The 19,812-nt window shown below is 40.8% G+C and overlaps 1 protein-coding gene across 18 annotated transcripts in view; it reads left to right on the top strand.

Annotated features, from left to right (window-relative positions):
• Positions 1-395: 395 nt before the first annotated feature.
• Positions 396-19,812, top strand: part of EEF1AKMT2 (EEF1A lysine methyltransferase 2) — a 75,743-nt gene continuing 56,326 nt past the window's right edge. For 11 of the 18 annotated variants that reach the window (XR_008475725.2, XR_013525174.1, XR_008475724.2 and 8 more), the window contains exons 1-5: positions 396-537; positions 1,927-1,992; positions 3,097-3,211; positions 10,074-10,181; positions 16,288-16,504. Coding sequence is in view for 9 of the 18 variants with exons in the window: in XM_054243443.2 (XP_054099418.1) it covers positions 428-537; positions 1,927-1,992; positions 3,097-3,211; positions 10,074-10,181; positions 16,288-16,504 (616 nt within the window). In the remaining 9 variants the exon portion in view is untranslated. Of the gene's footprint in view, positions 538-1,926; positions 1,993-3,096; positions 3,216-10,073; positions 10,182-16,287; positions 16,505-19,262; positions 19,371-19,812 lie in introns of all 18 variants that reach the window. The other 7 variants (XR_008475726.2, XR_008475728.2, XR_008475729.2 and 4 more) reach the window with 4 other exon arrangements.

Below are 19,812 nucleotides of genomic sequence, written 5' to 3'. Positions count from 1 at the left end.
ACTCCAGCCAGAAACGAAGTTGGCCTCTTCCGGAGGAGCCAAATAACTGATGGACGGGCGCACACGGTGCGCACACGGTGGAGAGGTGAGGGGCTTTCTGCGTTTGGGTAGAGTGGCGTTGGCTTTAGGTGTCCACGGTGGGGCAGTACCTCTAATGGTCCCTGGTATATAGTCCCCAAATATAGCAGCGCTTGGGCCTCGACGAAGGGGGTGCCACCAACCCTGTGGGGAAAGCGCAAGGTCAGCGGCGGCGCCAGGAGCCAGGGACAGTGCGGAGGGAGTAGCGTCCCCGGCCCAGCCCCAGAGCGGGGCCTGGAGCAGTCGAGAAGGCGGCCTCCTGCCGCCTAGAGGCGCCGGCCCGTTTGTCCGCTCTGCCTGTGCCCGGTCTCTATGGCGACCCCAACGGCCGTCCCGGACGTGGAGCGAGATGAGCGCGGGCGCTGACGGCAGCGGTGGCCCTGAGGTGGCGGCGCGGTCGGGCGAGGGCAGTCCCGGAGAGGACGGTTTCGTTCCGTCGGCGCTGGGGACGCGTGAGCAGTGAGTGTGACGCAGGGCAGGGGAGGGTGAGCCGTGTTGCCCTGCCTGGGCCTCAAGAAGGGGACGGCGGGATGGAGACCCGGGGCACTGGGACCGGGAGACCCTCGGGGGCGTGACGCGAGCAGGGCCGCCTTGCGGGAGGCTCGGGGATTTGAAAGGGTGGAATACCTTGGGGTCACCACGCGCGGTTAAGCGACGTTTCAAGGGATTGGAGCCCAACGGGCTTGTGGGTGGAGACAGGCTTTGAAGCTCTTGGGGGGGCCTTTTGGGAGTCTCGAACCCGGGGGCCAGGCTTGGGGGAAACGGGGAGAGGGCGAGGCTGGCGAATAGGGCTGGTCAGCGAGAGTAGGAGACCAAGGGAGAAGTGCCGGGCCTGGGAGTCGAAAAGGCTAAGGGCAGGAGGGACCTGGAAGGGGTGGGAATAACGGATGATCCAAACGGGGAGCGAGGAGATAGTGGGGCATCTTGGGGTGAGAGAAAGCGATCTGACCTAAAACAGGCGCTCAGGATTATTAAATGAATTAATGGATGGATGGGTGGATGAATGACTGCAGAGAACAGTTAGGGAGAGGTAAGTAAGTTGTAGGGATGAGGAGGAGCAGGGATTCTAGAGAATCATTGTAGGAAAAGAGAAGGCAAATTAAAAGGATTCAGAGGGCCAGGCGCGGTGGCTCACGCCTGTAATCCCAGCACTTTGGGAGGTCGAGGCAGGGGGATCACGAGGTGAGGAGATTGAGAACATTCGGACCAACAAGGTGAAACCCCGTCTCTACTGAAAATACCAAAATTAGCCAGGTGTGGTGGCGCAAGCCTGGAATCCCTGCGACACGGGAGGCTAAGGCAAGAGAATCGCTTGAACTCAGTTGGCGGAGGTTGCGGTGAGCCGGTACCGCTCCGCTGCACACTCCAGCCTGGTGACAGAGCAAGACTCTGTCTCAAAAAGAAAAGAAAAGAAAAGGATTCAGAGAAAATTTAAACAGAGGGCTAGAAGACTGGAATAGGCAGAGACAGATAGCACAGGAAAGAGACTGTGTGCCTGCACGCTTGAGACCAGATGTGCTTGTTTCATCAAATTTTGGACTTGGGTCAGGGACTTAGGGTTACATGGACAAATGTCTCTGTATTTTTTTTAGGCTAAAACTTATTGTTGTGCATCAGATATTGTCCTAAATGCTTTAGATGTACAGTGTAAACGTATTCTGCTTGCCCACGTATTTCATTCTTTTACCTCAAGGATGTTAAAAGATCGAACTATGTGTACTTATTAGTAACACTAGTGATGTTTTAAACCTCTGTCATAAATAGTTCTGTAATGTATTAGAAACGTACATTTAATTCATAATACAGTTTAATTCAAGAGTCTTGCTTTGCATTTCATTATTTACATAGTTGGGATGCTGTCTATGAGAGAGAACTGCGAACTTTCCAAGAATATGGAGATACAGGTGAAGTCTGGTGAGTTAGGAAAAGGATCGAGTTACAGTCTAGAAGATTGTATGTATATGTGTGTGTTTAAAAAAATATGTATAGCCGGGCGTGGTAGCTCACACCTGTAATCCAAGCACTTTGGAGGCCAAGGCGGGTGGATTACCTGAGGTCGGGAGTTCAAGACCAGCCTGACCAACATGGTGAAAACAAAAAATGTGTATATTCACTAGGGGAGGGACAGCAGGGAGTGGGGAATTGGGGACGGATAACATGGGAAGAAATGCCAAATATCGGTGATGGGGAGGAAGGGAGCAAACCACACTGCCATGTGTGTACCTATGCAACAATCTTGCATGTTCTTCACATGTACCCCAAAACCTAAAATGCAATTTAAAAAAGTGTATATTCAAGTGCTTATACCCAAAGAAAGATGACCTAAAAATCCTGGGAACCCTGGATTAAGTCTTGTTTTAGTGGGTAGATTTAAAGTCTGTCTCTTCTTTCTTTTATTATTTTTTATTTTTTTGCTTTTTTTAGAGAGGGTATCATTCTGTCATCCAGGCTGGAGTACAGTGGCATGATCATCATAGCTCACTACAACTTGGACCTCCTAGGCCCAAGTGATCCTCCTGCTACAGCCTCTTGGGTAGCTGGGACTATAGCTGCATGCCATCATGCCCAGCAAATTAAAAAACATTTTTTGTAGAGACAGGGTCTCACTGTGTTGCCCAGGCTGATCTTTGAACTCCTGGCCTCAAGTGATCCTCCCACCTTGGCCTTCCAAAGTGTTGGGAGAATGGGTGTGAGCCCTCTTTTAATATCTCGTATTTATATTTGATGACAGTATTTCATGCTATAGTTGTCCTTTTTCAATAAGCAATAAAATTTTGAACCACCAACATTTACAAGTATTAATGCTGATATAGAAAAATGTTAATCAGTAACATACTGACCTTGTCTATTCCTGGAGGTGGTTTCTCCTAAATTACAGTAGAGACAAAGCTACAGTCACAGATATTCTCACTTTCAAATAAGACTTTGAGCATGTGGTATAAATAGCTTAAATGGAATATAGTGGTGACCTTTGCTCTGTATCCCTCAATTATTTGCCTGATTCTCTCTTTCTAACAGGTTTGGAGAAGAGAGTATGAATCGACTAATAAGGTGGATGCAGAAACGCAAGGTTCCATTGGATGCTTCAGTGCTTGATATTGGAACTGGAAATGGTGTTTTCCTGGTTGAACTTGTTGGTACTTTTAGTATTTGTTTGTTAGAGACAAATTTTAAAATAAAAAATTTTAAAAGCCTGCAATTGAGGATATTAACTATCTAAATATAAAATAGTAAAGCAGTCATACTTTGACAAGTCACATAGTACAAAAGGGAGGCTGTGTGGACTGTGAGAAAGCCCTGAATGAGAACCTAGGGGATCTGAGTCCTAGTCTTGATCCTTCTGGCTGTAGCCTGAACCTTGAGCAAGCTACTGAATTTTTCTAGGCTTCAGTTTTTTTCTAGGGATTATGACTAGGTGATTGCTTTTGGTTCTTTTTCTTGTAGCTCAAAACTCTGCACATCTATTTATATAAAAGTTGACCTTTCGCAATTCCGGTAGGACATACATATCTTATCTTGGGTGAGCATATGGTTTGAAAAGAGCATTTTGTCCATGGAGCTGGGTTTTGGTACCCATTCCACTGTTATATGCTTGTACTGTGCTCTTGCTATACTGTGTGCTATGGAGGAATTATACGACTTAGGCGTCATCCTAGATAGTTTTACAGTCTTAATTAGTACAGAAATAAACGTAAGAGTGAAATTTGTTGAGTACCACATGCCAAGTGTCATATTAGGCGTTTGCAACATGAAAATTTGTACTTGAATTGTTTTTTTTTGAGATGGAGTCTTGCTCTGTCACCCAGGTGATCTTGGCTCACTGCACCTCCACCTCTTGTGTTCAAGAGATTCTCCTTCCTCAGCCTCCTGAGTAGCTGGGATTATAGGTGCCCGCCACCATGCCTGGCTAATTTTTTGTATTTTTCAGTAGAGACAGGGTTTCACCATGTTGGTCAGGCTGGTTTTGAACTCCTGACCTCAGGTGATCCATCCGCCTGGACCTCCCAAAGTGCTAGGATTACAGGAGTGTGCCACCATGCCCTACCCTGTACCTGAATTGTTTACAGTACAATAGAGTATGGACTGACATATAGACAGTTGTGCTATCACTTGATGCACGCAGTAATATGCTGAAAAGAGGGTGATTAATTTTGGAATGGAGGAATGGGAAACATCTTGGAGGAGTTAATATCCAAGTTGCGCAGAAATTTCAGGGACAGCATGGTGACCTAGTAGAGTGTAAAGAAGAAGAGGATTTCAACTGATGGAAATGTTCTGGGCCTGTAAATAATTTGACAAATTGAAATACAGAGTATAAGGCCGGGCGCGGTGGCTCACGCCTATAATTCCAGCACTTTGGGAGGCCGAGGCGGGTGGATCATGAGGTCAAGAGATCGAGACCATCCTGGTCAACAAGGTGAAACACCGTCTCTACTAAAAATACAAAAATTAGCTGGGCATGGTGGTGTGTGCCTGTAGTCCCAGCTACTCAGGAGGCTGAGGCAGGAGAATTGCCTGAACCCAGAAGGCGGAGGTTGCAGTGAGCTGAGATCATGCCATTGCACTCCAGTCTGGGTAACAACAGTGAAACTGTCTCAAAAAAAAAAAAAAAAAAAAAAATACAGAGTATATGTGGGGATGGACAGAGATGAGGATTAAGTTAAAGGTAGGATTTATGCTTTGCCATGCTTAAGAGCTTTGATATTGCATTTAGGCTATGGCGAATTTAAAAATGTTTTTAGTGATGGAATACGGTTAGAAAAACTTGAAATAAAGCTTTTTGAAACATTGAGATAGAGCATATGTACATTGAAGAGCACAAACCAGAAGTATACAAACCAGAAGCTAAATGAATTATCAGAAAGTGAATACATCCACATAACAATCACTTGGTCAAGATATAGAATATTACAGAACTCTAGAAATTCTCCTAGAACTCCCTAGCAATTATTATTCCCTCCTTCCTTTTTTTTTTTGAGGCAGAGTCTTCTTTTTTCAACTGGGTAGGAAAACAGTAGTGTGATCGCGGCTCATTGCAACCTCAACCTCTCAGACTCAAGTGATCCTCTCGCCTCGTTTGTTGATTTTTTTTGTAGAGACAAGGTCTCACTATGTTGCCCAGGCTGGCCTTCCTTCCTTTTTAAAAGTAACCACTATGTACCAATCATGAATCAAAGATGAGTTTTAAATCAGATTAATTTGCCTGTTTTTGAATGTATAAATGAAACTCATTAACTCCTGACCTCAAATACACCCGCCTTGGCCTCCCGGAGTGCTAGGATTATAGGTGTGAGCCACCTCGCCCAGCCAGTTTGTAGATTCCTTTAGATTTTATTCACATATAATTATGTATACTCTGCATAGTGGCAATTATGTTTTTTCTTTCCTAATCCTTTATAACTTTTCCTCTTAATTACGTTTTCTAGGACCGCCAGTAGAATGTTGAAAAGTAGTGATGATAGAAGGCATCCTTGTCTTTCTCTTCCCTTTTCAGAAAATGCTTTCAATATTTCAGTCTTAGGTGTCATGTTAGCTGTTTGTTTTGTAGATAACTTCTAACAGATTAAGGAAATTTCCTTCTAGTCCTGCTTTGCTAAGAGGGGTGTTTGTATGTATGTGTATGTGTGTTTCCTTTTTTTGAGATGAAGTCTCACTCTGTCACCCAGGCTAGAGTGCAGTGATGCGGTCTTGGCTCACTGCAACCTCTGCCTCCCAGGTTCAAGTGATTTTCGTGCCTCAGTGTCCCCAGTAGCTGGGATTACAGGTGTTTGCCACCACACCCGGATAATTTTTTGTGTTTTTAGTAGAGACAGGATTTCGTTAGGTTACTCAGGCTGGTCTTGAACTTCTGAGCTCAGGTGATCTGCCTGCCTCGGCCTCCCAAAGTAGTAGGATTACAGGCGTGAGCCACCACACCCAGCTGGTTTCTTTCTTTTTAAAAAAAAAAAAAAATGTAGAGACAGAGTCTCCCTCTATTTCCCAGGCTGGAGTGCAGTGGTACGATCCTAACTCCCTACAGCCTTGAACACTTGGGCTCAAGCAGTTCTATTGCCTTGGCTTCCCAAGTAGCTGAGATTATGGGTCTACAACACCACACCTGGCTGTGTGTATGTTTCTTATGAATCTTGTTGTTTGTCAAATGTTTTTCCTGTTATCAAGATAATCAAGTAATTTTTCTCTTATAGTCTGTTAATGTTGATGAATTACATTGGGCCCATTTTCAAGTGTTAAGTGTGTTTCTGGAACGAACCAAACTTACATATGCCACTAGATTGAGTTTAATATTTTGTTTAGGATTTTTGCAGCTCTCTCCTGATGGAGACTGTCCTGTAATTTTCTTGTGATGCGATTGTCAAGTTTTGGTGTTAGGTTATGCTGGTTGAAATTCTATTTCTTTGAAATTTTAAGAATGATGTTATTTCTTTCTTAAATGTTAGGTAGAATTCACTGGTGAAACCACCTAGATAAGGGGTCGTTTTTGGGAAGTCTTTTTTGAGTTAAGCTTTTCTTTTCTTTCCTTTTTTTTTTTTGAGATGGAGTTTCGCTCTTGTTACCCAGGCTGGAGTGCAATGGCATGATCTTGGCTCACCGCAACCTCTGTCTCCTGGGTTCAAGCAATTCTCCTGCCTCATCCTCCCAAGTAGCTGGGACTATAGGTGCGCACCATCATGCCCAGCTAATTTTTGTATTTTTAGTAGAGACGGGTTTCACCATGTTGACCAGGATGGTCTTGATCTCTTAACCTTGTGATCCACCTGTCTCGGCCTCCCAAAGTGCTGGGATTATAGGCGTGAGCCACGGCGCCTGGCCTTCTTTCCTTTTTTTTTTTTTGAGGCAGAGTCTTGCTCTGTCACCCAGGCTTGAGTGTAGTGGTGCCATCTTGGCTCACTGCAACCTCTGCCTCCTGGGTTCAAGTGATCCTCCTGTTTCAGCCTCCTGAGTAGCTGGGACTATAGTCGTGCACCACCATGCCTGGCTAATTTTTGTATTTTTAGTAGAGATGGGATTCTGCCATGTTGGCCAGCTGGTGTTGAACTCTTGATGTCAGGTAATCTGCCTGCCTCAGCCTTCTGGAGTGCTCAGATTACAGGTGTGAGCCACTCTGCCTGGCCTGAACTTCTTAATTGAAATGTAGTTTATGTAGAAAGCTGAGCCCAAGTGGTACAAAATGAACTCCTTGTGTTATTTACCAACCTGACCAAAAAATAAGACATTTCCAGTTCCATAGGAGCCTCCTTATGCCCTCTCTCACTCCTTTCCTTTCTAAAATTGACCACTGCTGTGACTTCTATCATCATGTAGTAGGCTGTTTTTGATATTAACTGTAGTAGTTTCTTACGGTTTTAATTTGCATTTCTCTAATGAGTAATGATGTTGAACACCTTTTCATGTGCTTATTTGCCACCTGTATATCTTTTTTTTTTTTTTTTTTTTTTTTGAGATAGAGTCTTGGTCTGTTGCCCAGGCTGGAGTGCAGTGGCGTGATGTGATCTTGGCTCACTGCAACCTCTACCTACCGGGTTCAAGCGATTCTCCTGCCTCAGCCTCTTCAATAGCTGGTACTACAGGAGTGCACCACCACATCCAGCTAATTTTTTTTGTATTTTTAGTAGCGACAGGGTTTTACCATGTTGGCTGGGCTGATCAAACTCCTGATCTCAGATGATCTGCCCACCTCGGCCTCCCAAAGTGCTGGGATTACAGGCATGAGCCACCTCGCCCGGCTTGAATATAGAATTCTGAGCTAGCTGGGTCTTTCAGTATTTTAAAAATGTCACGTCACTTGTTTCTGACTTCTGTGTTTTCTCATGAGTAATCTGTAGTTATTTGAATTGTGGTTGAAAAAATAAATGCATTATTTTTCTGGATGCTTTTAAGACTTTTTTTCTTTGTGTTTTTTGCTGTTTGTTTAGGATGTGCTGCTGCTTGGTTTACTTTGGCTTATCATATTTGGTGTTCATTGAACTTTTTGTATCTCTAAACTTATGTCTTTTGCCATATTTGAGATATTTCTAACTTTTGTTTTTTCAATTTTTTGTCTGTATTACTGCCTTTCTCTTTTCCTTTACAGGCATGAGCCACTGCTCCAGGCCCTGTTTCTTTGTTGTAGTTTTCAGTTCTCTGCTAGAAATCTCCCATTTGTCATTGTCATTCCTGTCAGTTGTTTTAAAATCTTATTTATTTATGTATTTTTAAGACGGGGTTTCACCATGTTGGTCAGGCTGGTCCTGAACTCCCGATGTCAGGTGATCTGCCTGCCTTGGCCTCCAAAGTGCTTGGATTACAGGCGTGAGCCACTGTGCCCGGCCTGTTTTAAAATCTTTTTCTGGGCTGGGCGCGGTGGCTCAAGCCTGTAATCCCAGCACTTTGGGAGGCCGAGGTGGGTGGATCACGAGGTCAAGAGATCGAGACCATCCTGGTCATCATGAAACCCCATCTCTACTAAAAATACAAAAAATTAGCTGGGCATGGTGGCACGTGCCTGTAATCTCAGCTACTCAGGAGGCTGAGGCAGGAGAATTGCCTGAACCCAGGAGGCGGAGGTTGCAGTGAGCCGAGATAGCGCCATTGCACTCCAGCCTGGGTAACAAGAGCGAAACTCTGTCTCAAAAAAAAAAAAAAAGTCTTTTTCTGATTATTTATTTGGGTCTCCTGTGTGGTCTGTTTCTAAAGTCAATTTCTCCCCTTGGTTTTGGTTGTTTCCTTGAATGTCTGCTCATTTTTGGGTGCCAGAAATTGAATGTGAGGAGATAGTTTAAGGCCCCAACTGATAACTCTAGAAACCTAAAACATCTGTATGTGATTCTAGTTGTACTAGAAGAATAAACAGGCATGGGAGAAGAAGGAGCCGATAAGAATCCGTTAATAGACTCATCCTGGGTTCTAGATCTCCCAGAGAAGGAGTTAAGGGAAATGGGGAGAAAATAAGATCTCAAGGAATAAGGCGGGATACAGCTAAAAGAGTAGAAGGTTGGCATCAAAAAAGAGGATATTAGATCTTTAGATTAAAAACAAAATAAAGGGAGCAATCTGCCTATAGAAAATAATTGGTATACTTTTTCCTTGAGTTTAGATTAGGAATCAGTTACTTAGCATTGAAAAGACTTGGTAGGTCTTAGTGGATTTAGATATGGCAGTAAGTTAAGTTTTATAGGAAGTAACCATTTAGTAAATGGTGAAGAGCAGGAAGGGAATTTCAGGCTGTACTGTACTTTATAACTTACTTTGTTTTCTATGTTTCCTTTGAAATTATTTTTAGTCTCATTGGTCTAAAAATGTTCAGCCTTGTTAGCAGGTATGTAAAGACCAGAAGCCACCATGCTTTTGCCACAGACTCACACAGCCTAGAGATAGGTTAGTAAACACCAGAACTCTCAAGTCCAGTGAGTTAAAGAAACTTTCTTGGGGATACTGATAGCTGCCCACCCTACCTCACAGGTTTTTGTAAAGATCTAATGGAATGTATGAAATATTTTTAAAAATGAAAAAGTATTATTCTGAATACTAAAAAAAACAAAGAAAAATGAAAAAGTAATATACAAATGTAGGGTGGTTAAAAATCACATGGTTGGTGGAGAATTGCATAATGTATAATTACACTGAAGGGAAAATTTAAAAATTGATAGCTTAATACATTTGCATTGATTTTATTCATGTAACTTAAGTGGGTTTAGTAAAATTTATGACAAATTTATGTGTAATTGGAAATTACCAGCATCAAAAGTTAATGTTACCTTTTTCTGCCTAAGGGCTTATACATATATTTTCATTACTTTTGAGAACATGAATTTCCTTTTAGAAAAGAAAATATTATGAAAACAAAGGCATTGTCACAGTATATAAACTTTCAATTTTTTAGAGTCTACAATAAAATTTAAAAATTATGAATTACTGGATTATATGTCATGTTCTCTACAACAAAAATAACTCCCCAGTCCTGTGAAACATCATATTAAAGCTTTTACCAACTAAAGTATAAAATTATTTCTCTCTAGGCAAAATTTGGTTTCTCTAATATTACTGGAATTGATTACTCTCCTTCTGCAATTCAGCTTTCTGGAATTATTACAGAAAAAGAAGGTTTATCCAACATTAAGTTAAAGGTAACTATTATTTATATTACTATAATATTTATAATAGAAGTTAAATGTTTCTAAAGTATAATAGTTGACGTTTTATTTTTTATTTTATTTATTTATTTTTTGAGACAGAGTCCGGCTCTGTCCCTGGCTGGAGTGCCCTGGTACAATGTCGGCTCACTGAAACCTCTGACTCCCGGGTTTAAGCAATTCTCTTGCCTCAGCCTCCCGAGTAGCTGGGATTACAGGTGACCGCCACAACGCCCGGCTGATTTTTTTGTATTTTTAGTAGAGACGGGGTTCCTCCATGTTGGCCAGGCTTGTCTCTAATTCCTGACCTCAGGTGATCCACCCACCTTGGCCTGCCAAAGTGCTGGGATTACAGGAGTGAGCCACTGCACCTGTTTGACATGTTTTAAACTCACGTAAATTAGGGATCAATTATAAATAATACAAATTGAAACATTTTTAAGTAGCCATATTAAAAATTTAATCTAAAGGCCGGGCATGGTGGCTCAAGCCTGTAATCACAGCACTTTGGGAGGCCGAGGCGGGTGGATTACGAGGTCAAAAGATCGAGACCATCCTGGTCAAGATGGTGAAACCCTGTCTCTACTAAAAATACAAAAAAATTAGCTGGGCATGGTGGCGCATGCCTATAATCCCAGCTACTCAGGAGGCTGAGGCAGGAGAATTGCCTGAACCCAGAAGGCGGAGGTTGCAGTGAGCCGAGATCGCACCATTGCACTCCAGCCTGGGTAACAAGAGCGAAACTCCGTCTCAAAAAAAAAAAATTTAATCTAGTTGGTTTGGGGAAATTATTTTTTCTTTCTCTTCTGTATGTTTGTTCATATACTACTGCTCCTGATGTTTACAAATACATATAATACTTAACTATGGATTAGCCAGATCAATAAGTTTTAAATGCATCAAGCAGTATAATGTCATCAAAAATAATTTAGTTTATTTTGTGTTCTATGATCTGTGAGATGATGACTCCTAAATTATTTTTCTAGCTCAGGCCTCTCTTCTGAGCTCTAGAGTTATAGGCAGGCGTGCCTTGTTTTTATAGCTTCCCAAATGGCATTTTTTTTTTTTTTTGACAAATCAAAGGTTTGTGGCAAGCCTGTTGAGCCCGTCTATTGGCACTATTTTTCCAATTGCATTGTTCTCACTTTTTGTCATATTTTGGTAATTGTTGTAATATTTCAGAACTTTTTTTTTTTGAGATGGAGTCTTGTTCTGTCACCAGGCTAGAGTGCAGTGGCGCGATCTTGGCTGACTGCAGCCTCCACCTCCCGGGTTCAAGCAGTTCACCTGCCTAAGCCTCCCAGGTAGCTGGGACTACAGGTGTGCACCACCACGTCCAGATAATTCTTTGTATTTTTAGTAGAGATGGAATTTCGCAATGTTGGCCAGGATGGTCTTGATCTTTTGACCTTGTGATCCGCCTGCCTCGGCCTCCTAAATTGCTGAGATTATGGGTGTGAGCCACTGTGCCTGGCCCAGAACTTTTCATTATTATTATATCTGTTATGGTGATTTGTAGTCAATGATCTTTGATATTACTATTGTAGTTGTTTTGGGGCACTATGAACTGTGCCCACATAAGATGGTAAACTGAATTGATAAATGTTGTATGTTCTGTCTGCTCTACCTACTGGCTGGTCTCCTATCTATTTCCCTCTCTCCCCCTCAAGCCTCCTTCTTTCTTGGGACCCGGCAATATTGAAATTAGGCCAGTTAAAAACCCTACAGTGGGACGGGCATGGTGGCTAACGCCTGTAATCCCAACGCTAGGAGGCTGAGGTAGGCAGATCACTTTGAGGTCAAGAGTTCGAGACCAGCCTGGCCAACATGGTGAAACCTCTCTCCACTAAAAATACAAAAAATAGCCAGGTGTGGTGGTGTGCACCTGTAGTCCTACCTACTTGAGAGGCTAAGGTGCGAGGATCACCTGAACCTGGGAGGTGGAGGTTGCAGTGAGCTAAGATTGTGTCACTGCACTCCAGCCTGGGTGACAGAGGGAGACTACGTCTCAAAAAACAAAAAGAAAAAAACAAACATAAAAAATGAACAACCCGCCCCCCCTTCAATACAGTGGCCTTTAAGTGTTCAATTGAAAGGTAGAGTCACACATCTCTCAAAAATCATTCTAGCTTTTAAATCAAAAGCTAGAAATGATTAAGCTTAGTGAGGAAGGCATGTTGAAAGCTGAGATAGGCCAGAAGCTAGGCCTCTTGTTACAAAATTTAGTCAAGTTGTGAATGTAAAACTAAATTTCTTTAAGGAAATTAAAAGTGATATTTCAGTGAACACATGAATAATGAGAAAGTCAAACAGCCTTATTGCTGATACGGAGAAAGTTTTAGTGGTCCAGGTAGAAGATCAAACCAGTCACAGCATTCTCTTAAGCCAAAGTGTAATCCACAGCAAGGCCCTGACTCTTCAGTTCTGTGAAGGCTGAGAGAGGTGAAGAAGAAGAAAAGTCTGAAGCTAGCAGTAGTTCATGAGATTTAAGAAAAGAAGCCATCTTGGCTGGGCATGGTGGCTCACACCTGTAATCACAGCACTTTGAGAGGCCAAGGCAGGAGGATCACCTGAGCTCAGGAGTTTGACATCTGCCTGGGCAACATGCTGAAACCCTGTCTTTACTAAAAGTACAAAAAGTTAGCCGGGCATGTTGGCAGGTGCCTGTAATCCTAGCTTCTTTAGAGGCTGAGGCAAGAGTATTGCTTGAACCTGGGAGGTGGAGGTTGCGATGAGCGAAGATTGTGCCACTGCACTCTAGCCTGGGCAACAGAATGAGACTCCATCTCAAAAGAAGAAAAAAAAAGAAAAAAGAAGCCATTTCCATGATGTGAAAGTGCAAGATAAAGCACTAAGTGCTGATGTAGAAGCAGTAGCAAGTTAGCTAGGAACTAACCAGTGAAGCTGGCTAAACAACACACAGATTTTCGATGGAGATGACACAGCCTTATGTTGGAAGATGTCATATAGGAGTTCCATAGCTAGAGAGGAGAAGTCAGTGCCTGGCTTTAATGCTTCAAAGGAGAGGCTGACATTCTTGTTAGAGGGGCCTAATGTGGCTCATGACTTTAAGTTGAAGCCAATGCCCATTTACCTTTCTGAAAATCCTAGGGCCACTAAGAATTACACTAAATCTTCTCTGCATGAGCTCTATATAAATGGAACAAAGCAAAGCCTGGATGATGGCACATCTGTTTACAGTATGGTTTACTGAATATTTTAAGCCCGTTTTTGAGACCTACTAGCCCAAAAGAAAAAGACTCAAAGTAGTACTGATCATTGACAATGCATGAATTCACCCAAGAGCTCTGATGGAGATGTATAAGAAAATTAATCTTGTTTTTATTCCTATTAACACAGCATCTGTTCTGTAGCCCATGATGGATCAATAAGTAATTTTGACTTTGCAGTCTTAAATGTGTTATTTAAGAAATGTATTTCATAGGGCTATAGTTGTCATAGATAGTGATTTCACTAATGGATTTGGGCAAAGTAAATTGAAAACCTTCTGGAAATGATTCGCCATTCTAGATGTCATGAAGAACATTTGTAATTCATAGGAGGTCAGTATATCAACACTCATGAGTTTGGAAGAAGTTGATTCCCACCCTAATGGATGACTTGGAGAGAGGTTGAAGATTTCAAGTGGAGAAATTAACTGCAAATGTAGTGGAAGTAGCAGACTAGAATTATAAGTGGAACCTGAAGGTGTAACTGAGTTGCTGCAGTCTCACGATAAAACTTGATCAAATAAGGAGTTGCTTCTTACGGTGGACGAGCAAAAAAAGTGGTTTCTTGAGATGGAATCGACTGGTAAAGATACGGTGAATATTGTTGAAAAAGGATTTTGAATATTTCATAAACTTAGTTGATAAAGCAGAAACAGGATTTGAGAGCATTGACTCCCAAATTGAAGGAAGTTCTGAGTATACAATGCTATCAAACAATATCATGTGCTCCAAAGAAATCTCATAAAAGGAAGAGTCAATCAATGCAGCAAACTTCATTATTGTCTTATTTTAAAAAATTGTCACAGCCACCCCAGCCTTCAGCAACCACCACCCTGATCAGTCAACAGTCATCGTCATTGAGGCAAGGCCTTCCAGCCAGAGAAAAGATTATGTCTTACTCATGGTTTACATCATGGTTTGCTAGTTTGTTAGTGTTTTTTAACAATAAAGTATTTTTTTGGGGGATGGAGTCTTGCTCTGTTGCCCAGGCTGGAGTGCCATGGCGTGATCTTGGCTAACTGTAACCTCTGCCTCCTGGGTTCAAGTGATTCTCCTGCCTCAGCCTCCTAAGTAGCTGGAACTACAGGGGCGTGCCACCATGCCTGGCTAATTTTTTGTATTTTTAGTAGAGGTGGGGTTTCACTGTGTAGCTAGGATGGTCTTGATCTCCTGACCTCGTGATCTGCTCAGCTCAGCCTCCCAAAGTGCTGGGATTACAGGCATGAGCCGCCACGCCTGGCCAATATAAGGTATATTTTCATACAGGGACCTTTTCTATTTTGTTTACTCATTATATCTAGTGTCTGAAAACTACCTGACAATAGATGTCCACAAAATATTTGTTGAATAGGTGAATATTTTTATATAGGCATTTAGGATGAGGAAGCTTCTTCAAAGTTAGTGCTTCAGAGTGATGGTCATTATTTTGCTTCAGGTATAATGAATACTTTGGATATGCGGGTAGGGAGAAGACCCATCTTCCAATATACATAAACACAATATATACATTTTTAAGTCATTAAGAGTTTTAGATTAAACATGATGATCTACAATTATTGTATTAAATTTGTGTAATTGTGAGCTAATTGCCAAATCATTTTTTCAAAATAACTTCAGAATTTTTATCGGTAAATTGTGAATATTTTATAAAATTGAGGCAGATTGCTCTTTCAGATGCTTATTATGTATCAAGTTATTGACAGTGAATGAGATGCTGATGTATGACTTTAAACATCTAAAGAGCATGAAATGTACCAACTTAAGTAATTACAGTTTAAAAAGTTGTTTAATTTCTTGGGCCGGGTGCGGTGGCTCACGCCTGTAATCCAAGCACTTTGGAGGCCAAGGCGGGCGGATCACCTGAGGTTGGGAGTTCAAGACCAGCCTGACCAACGTGGTGAAACCCTGTCTTCTAAAAAAAAAAAAAAAAAAAAAAAATTTAAAAAAGAAAAAAAAAAGTTATTTAATTTCTTAAGCTTTATGCCATTCCATTTATTATATCCATTAGTAATTTTGTAAGCTGCTGAGTTAAGACCCAATAACTTATTTTTTATTTATTTTTATTAAAAAAAAAAAAAAAAAGACGGGGTTTCACCATGTTGGTCAGGCTGGTCTTGAACTCCTGACCTCAGGCAATCCGCCCGCCTTGGCCTCCAAAGTGCTTGGATTACAGGCGTGAGCCACCGCACCCGGCAACTTTTTTTTTAAAGGCTGGTCAGCGAAGCAGTGGTAATAGAGAAAGAACAGAGAGATCTGTAGCTGATTATGATCGAAGAGTTGTAAACACCACTGCACTTGGACCAGCCGAGGCCCAAGAACTTTTGATTTACCATGTTTATTTTAGGTTACACCAAATAGGAATATAAGCTAAAAATCTTCCCATAGCTGACTACTTGGCCACATCTGCTTAGGAGGCTGAGATGGGAAGATTGCTCAACTCAGGTTTTCAAGTCTATCCTGGGCAACATAGCAAAATTTCTGTCTCCAAAAACTCTTATTTCCAGTGACCTGAATTCCAAATAAATTGTCATTTTTAAGAATGTGTCAGATATTCTGCTTTTTGACAGAAACAGATTTTTCATAAACTAGACTTGTGAGCTCCGTACTCTGCTAGTATTATTAGGGAATATGGCTGGCTTTGATTTGTAGAGATTTGGAATGTTCAGGAAATATCAGTCTATCTTATCTTGGCTTTAGTGATCTTGGAATGAAGCTCATAAAAGTTAGCTATCAAGTTGAAAATGTGTTTATTATATGTAAAATGTCATTATAATTAATGGGTCCTTTTATTAATAACCTTTTACATGTTGTCACATTCTGTAAGGATTGTGTTTTAAGTGTTCTCACATAGACATTGACTTTTAATATAGGTAGAAGACTTTTTGAATCTTTCCACACAGCTGTCTGGATTTCATATTTGTATTGACAAAGGGACTTTTGATGCCATCAGCCTTAATCCTGACAATGCAATTGAAAAGAGGAAGCAATATGTGAAATCTCTCTCCAGGGTGTTGAAAGTAAAAGGCTTTTTTTTAATAACGTCGTGTAATTGGACCAAGGAAGAGTTGCTAAATGAATTCAGTGAAGGTAAATGACTGTGTGGTGTTTAAATGTGTGCTCACCTCAGGTTTCATGTACTTAGGTTTTCTCCCCTCTTTGTGTTCCAGTGTTTTACTTTTCTGTTTGTGGGAGTTGCCTGCTTTTTTTCTCTGTTAATGACTTTGACAATAACATTTGACTGTATATACAAAGCACAGAGAAATAACATTGGTTGACGTCCAGAGATCTTTTAAAAAAATTTCCAAGAAATCCTGGCAGTTAAGTACTAAAATTTATGAGTCTGTAAAAATGAAGGTTTCAGCCTGGGCAACGTGGTGAAACCCCATGTCTGCTAAGAATACAAAAAGTTAGCTGGAGTTGCTGGTGTGTGCCTGTAGTCCCAGCTACTTGGGAGGCCGAGGTGAGAGGATTGCATAAGCCCAAGAGGCGGAGGTTGCAGTGAGCCGAGATCGCGCCACTGCATTCCAGCCTGGGTGACAGAGTGAGACCCATCTAAACAAACAAACAAACAAAAAATAAATAAAAAAATAAGTTCTCTATTTGAGCTATACAATCTTTTTTTTTTTTTTTGAGATGATGTTTTACACTCGTTGCCCAGGCTGGAGTGCAACGTCTCAATCTCGGCTCACTGCAACCTCTGCCTCCTAGGTTCAAGTATTCTCTTGTCTCAGTCTCCCGAGTATCTGGAATTACAGGCACATGCCACCATGCCAACTAACTTTTGTAGTTTTAGTAGAGATGGGGTTTCATCATATTGGTCAGGCTGATCTCGAACTACTGACCTCAGGTGATCGTCTGCCTCGGACTCCCAAAGTGCTGGGATTATAGGCATGAACCACCTCACTCAGCCACAATCTTTCATTTCAGGTATATAATCTATTATTTATAGACTCAAACAAAAGCACATATATTGTGCTTCTGACTTCAGTGCACTGATTTACTGGCAAATCCATAATAATGCAAATGGAAGAAGTACTTTTGTCTTAGAAGATGAGAGTTTTAATTTTGTAGATACTTTAGCTGTCTTGCCCTAGCTCATTTAAATATTCAGAGATTATAGAACAATTCTTGTTTTCAGAGGATATAAAACAATTATTTTTAAGATTACACAGAATTAAAATGTATGGAATTGATAGAAAATTCTGGTGCTGAGGCAGGATCCTTTTTTGCTTAGATAGCAAAGTGTAATTAGTACAGTGTCTACTTGGGGGGATCTTATGAGAAATGAGAATCTGTAATCTACACACAGACTATTTTGAGTTCTCTGGCAGACTGTTCCTTGCATTTTTTTTTTTTTTTTGAGACAGAGTTTCGCTCTTGTTACCCAGACTGGAGTGCAGTGGGACAATCTCGGCTCACCACAACCTCAGTCTTTTGGGTTCAAGCAATTCTCCTGCCTCAGCCTCCTGAGTTGCTGGGACTACAGGCATGCACCACCATGCCCAGATAATTTTTGTATTTTTAGTAGAGACAGGGTTTCACCTCTTTGACCAGGATGGTCTCGATCTCTTGACCTCATGATCCACCTGCCTCGGCCTCCCAAAGTGCTGGGATTATAGGTGTGAGCCACCGCGCCCAGCCACATTTTTTAAGAAATATTTTATCTGCCAGTTTGTGCATGTAGTGCACAGCTGTTTCTGGGAATGTATCTTGAGAATATACAGATATTTGCTTGTTTTCTCCTTAGAATCCTTTTAGATTAGTTTTTTTCCCCTCCCTTTTTCTTTTTATTCCAGATCCTGCACTTTTTTTTTTTGATAGAATAGGAGAAATTTTCAGGGTGGAGTCTTGGGTAAATAATATGATACTCAATATTTGGTTAAATTTTGAATCTCAGTTGTCACAAGCTAATGGGAGGTGAATTACCTCAAGAGAGTAGTTTACTGGGCACCGTTATTTATAACTGCACTGCATATACCTTATTTTAGAGTTTGTTTTCTTTTTAGTATTAGGGGAACAGGCTGGGAGAACACTTAACACATGTCCTTTTGTGTGTGTTCAATGGCTTTGACAGATTACTTAATGTAAAACCTGAAGTGTTTGAGGCTTGAAATGTGAGCTTATGGCTTCATTACTATTGCCTCTGGAAAACAAGAATTATATGTGATTTATTGTCTTTTATTTTATGCCATTTATTTTATTATCCTCCATGTTAAATTTGTTTCCTTTAGAACTGTTGAGGCCCTGTATCAATAGGCTTTTCCTCTTCCTGAACCTTGACAGTTTTAATAAATGCTCAGAGTTACGCTGTGTAGGGCAAATTTCTTTTCTGGTTTTTAAATACAGGTGTTCTTTTTTACTCCTAGAACCAGCAGACAAAAACATATTTGTCTGTTTTTGATAATGAGGAACAGACTTTAGCCTGGTTAGAGTACTTGAAAATGTGTCTGTGTCTGCAAACTATTGAGTAAACTCTTTATGTTCAATTTTAGAGCTAAATACAGTATTTAAGCAAAATGTTATAACGGGAAACGTTATATAAATAGTTATATACAATTGAAAACATTTTTTAGGCATGAGTCCCTTAGAAAATGGTATTTGGAGTTAGATACAGGAAAGTAACAGAATACACTGCTGCATGCGTCACTGCCAAAGGTCTTGTTTCTGACTACTCAAATTGGCTGCCACATTCTCTTTGCATAGAATAAAGCTTGTTTCACCAATCTTTTAAGGTTCTGTTCTTATTTGAAATACAAATGGTCATAAAACTATTGAAACAGATCTTTCATTTTTTTTTCCATGATGCCCCTGATTATACAGATACTTTGTGTTATCATTTGTTTAGGTGAAGGTCACCTGGAACCACTTGCGCATATTCTAATTTGATGTCCAAGGGACTTGACTTAATGGCAGCGAAAGAACGAAAACAGTAACCACCCATCTTACTTTACAAGTAATTTAAAGGAGACTTTCTGAGCCTATTCTGGTTTGGGGAGCTGTCCTTTAAAAGAAAAAGTAATTCAAATTGAGTTAAATAATTGAAAAGTATCAATAACATCAACCTATATATATACAGATTAAAATAATTAAAACAATTTGTTTGCTGTCAGTGGAGTACAACAACTGTTAATATTTTTGGTGTATTCTATCTTGAAATATAATAATTCCAATTCTGTAGGGTTAGTTCTAGGAGTTAAAAAGTTAGTCCTGGAAAATTTATACAGACAGAAAATTTGTATTATTAAACATCCAAAGCATTTGTAAAATTTTTGAAAACAAATATGAATGTATAACTATGTATGTACCCAACACAATGCCTGCATTTTCCAGCATTAAGATACATCATATTAATTTATTAAAAGGAATGTCCTAATTTGGAAGTTTTCTCACAGTAA

The sequence above is a fragment of the Callithrix jacchus genome, chromosome 12 (assembly GCF_049354715.1).
Source record: "Callithrix jacchus isolate 240 chromosome 12, calJac240_pri, whole genome shotgun sequence".
Classification (NCBI taxonomy): domain Eukaryota; kingdom Metazoa; phylum Chordata; class Mammalia; order Primates; family Cebidae; genus Callithrix; species Callithrix jacchus.
This window is presented reverse-complemented; position numbering and strand designations above follow the sequence as displayed.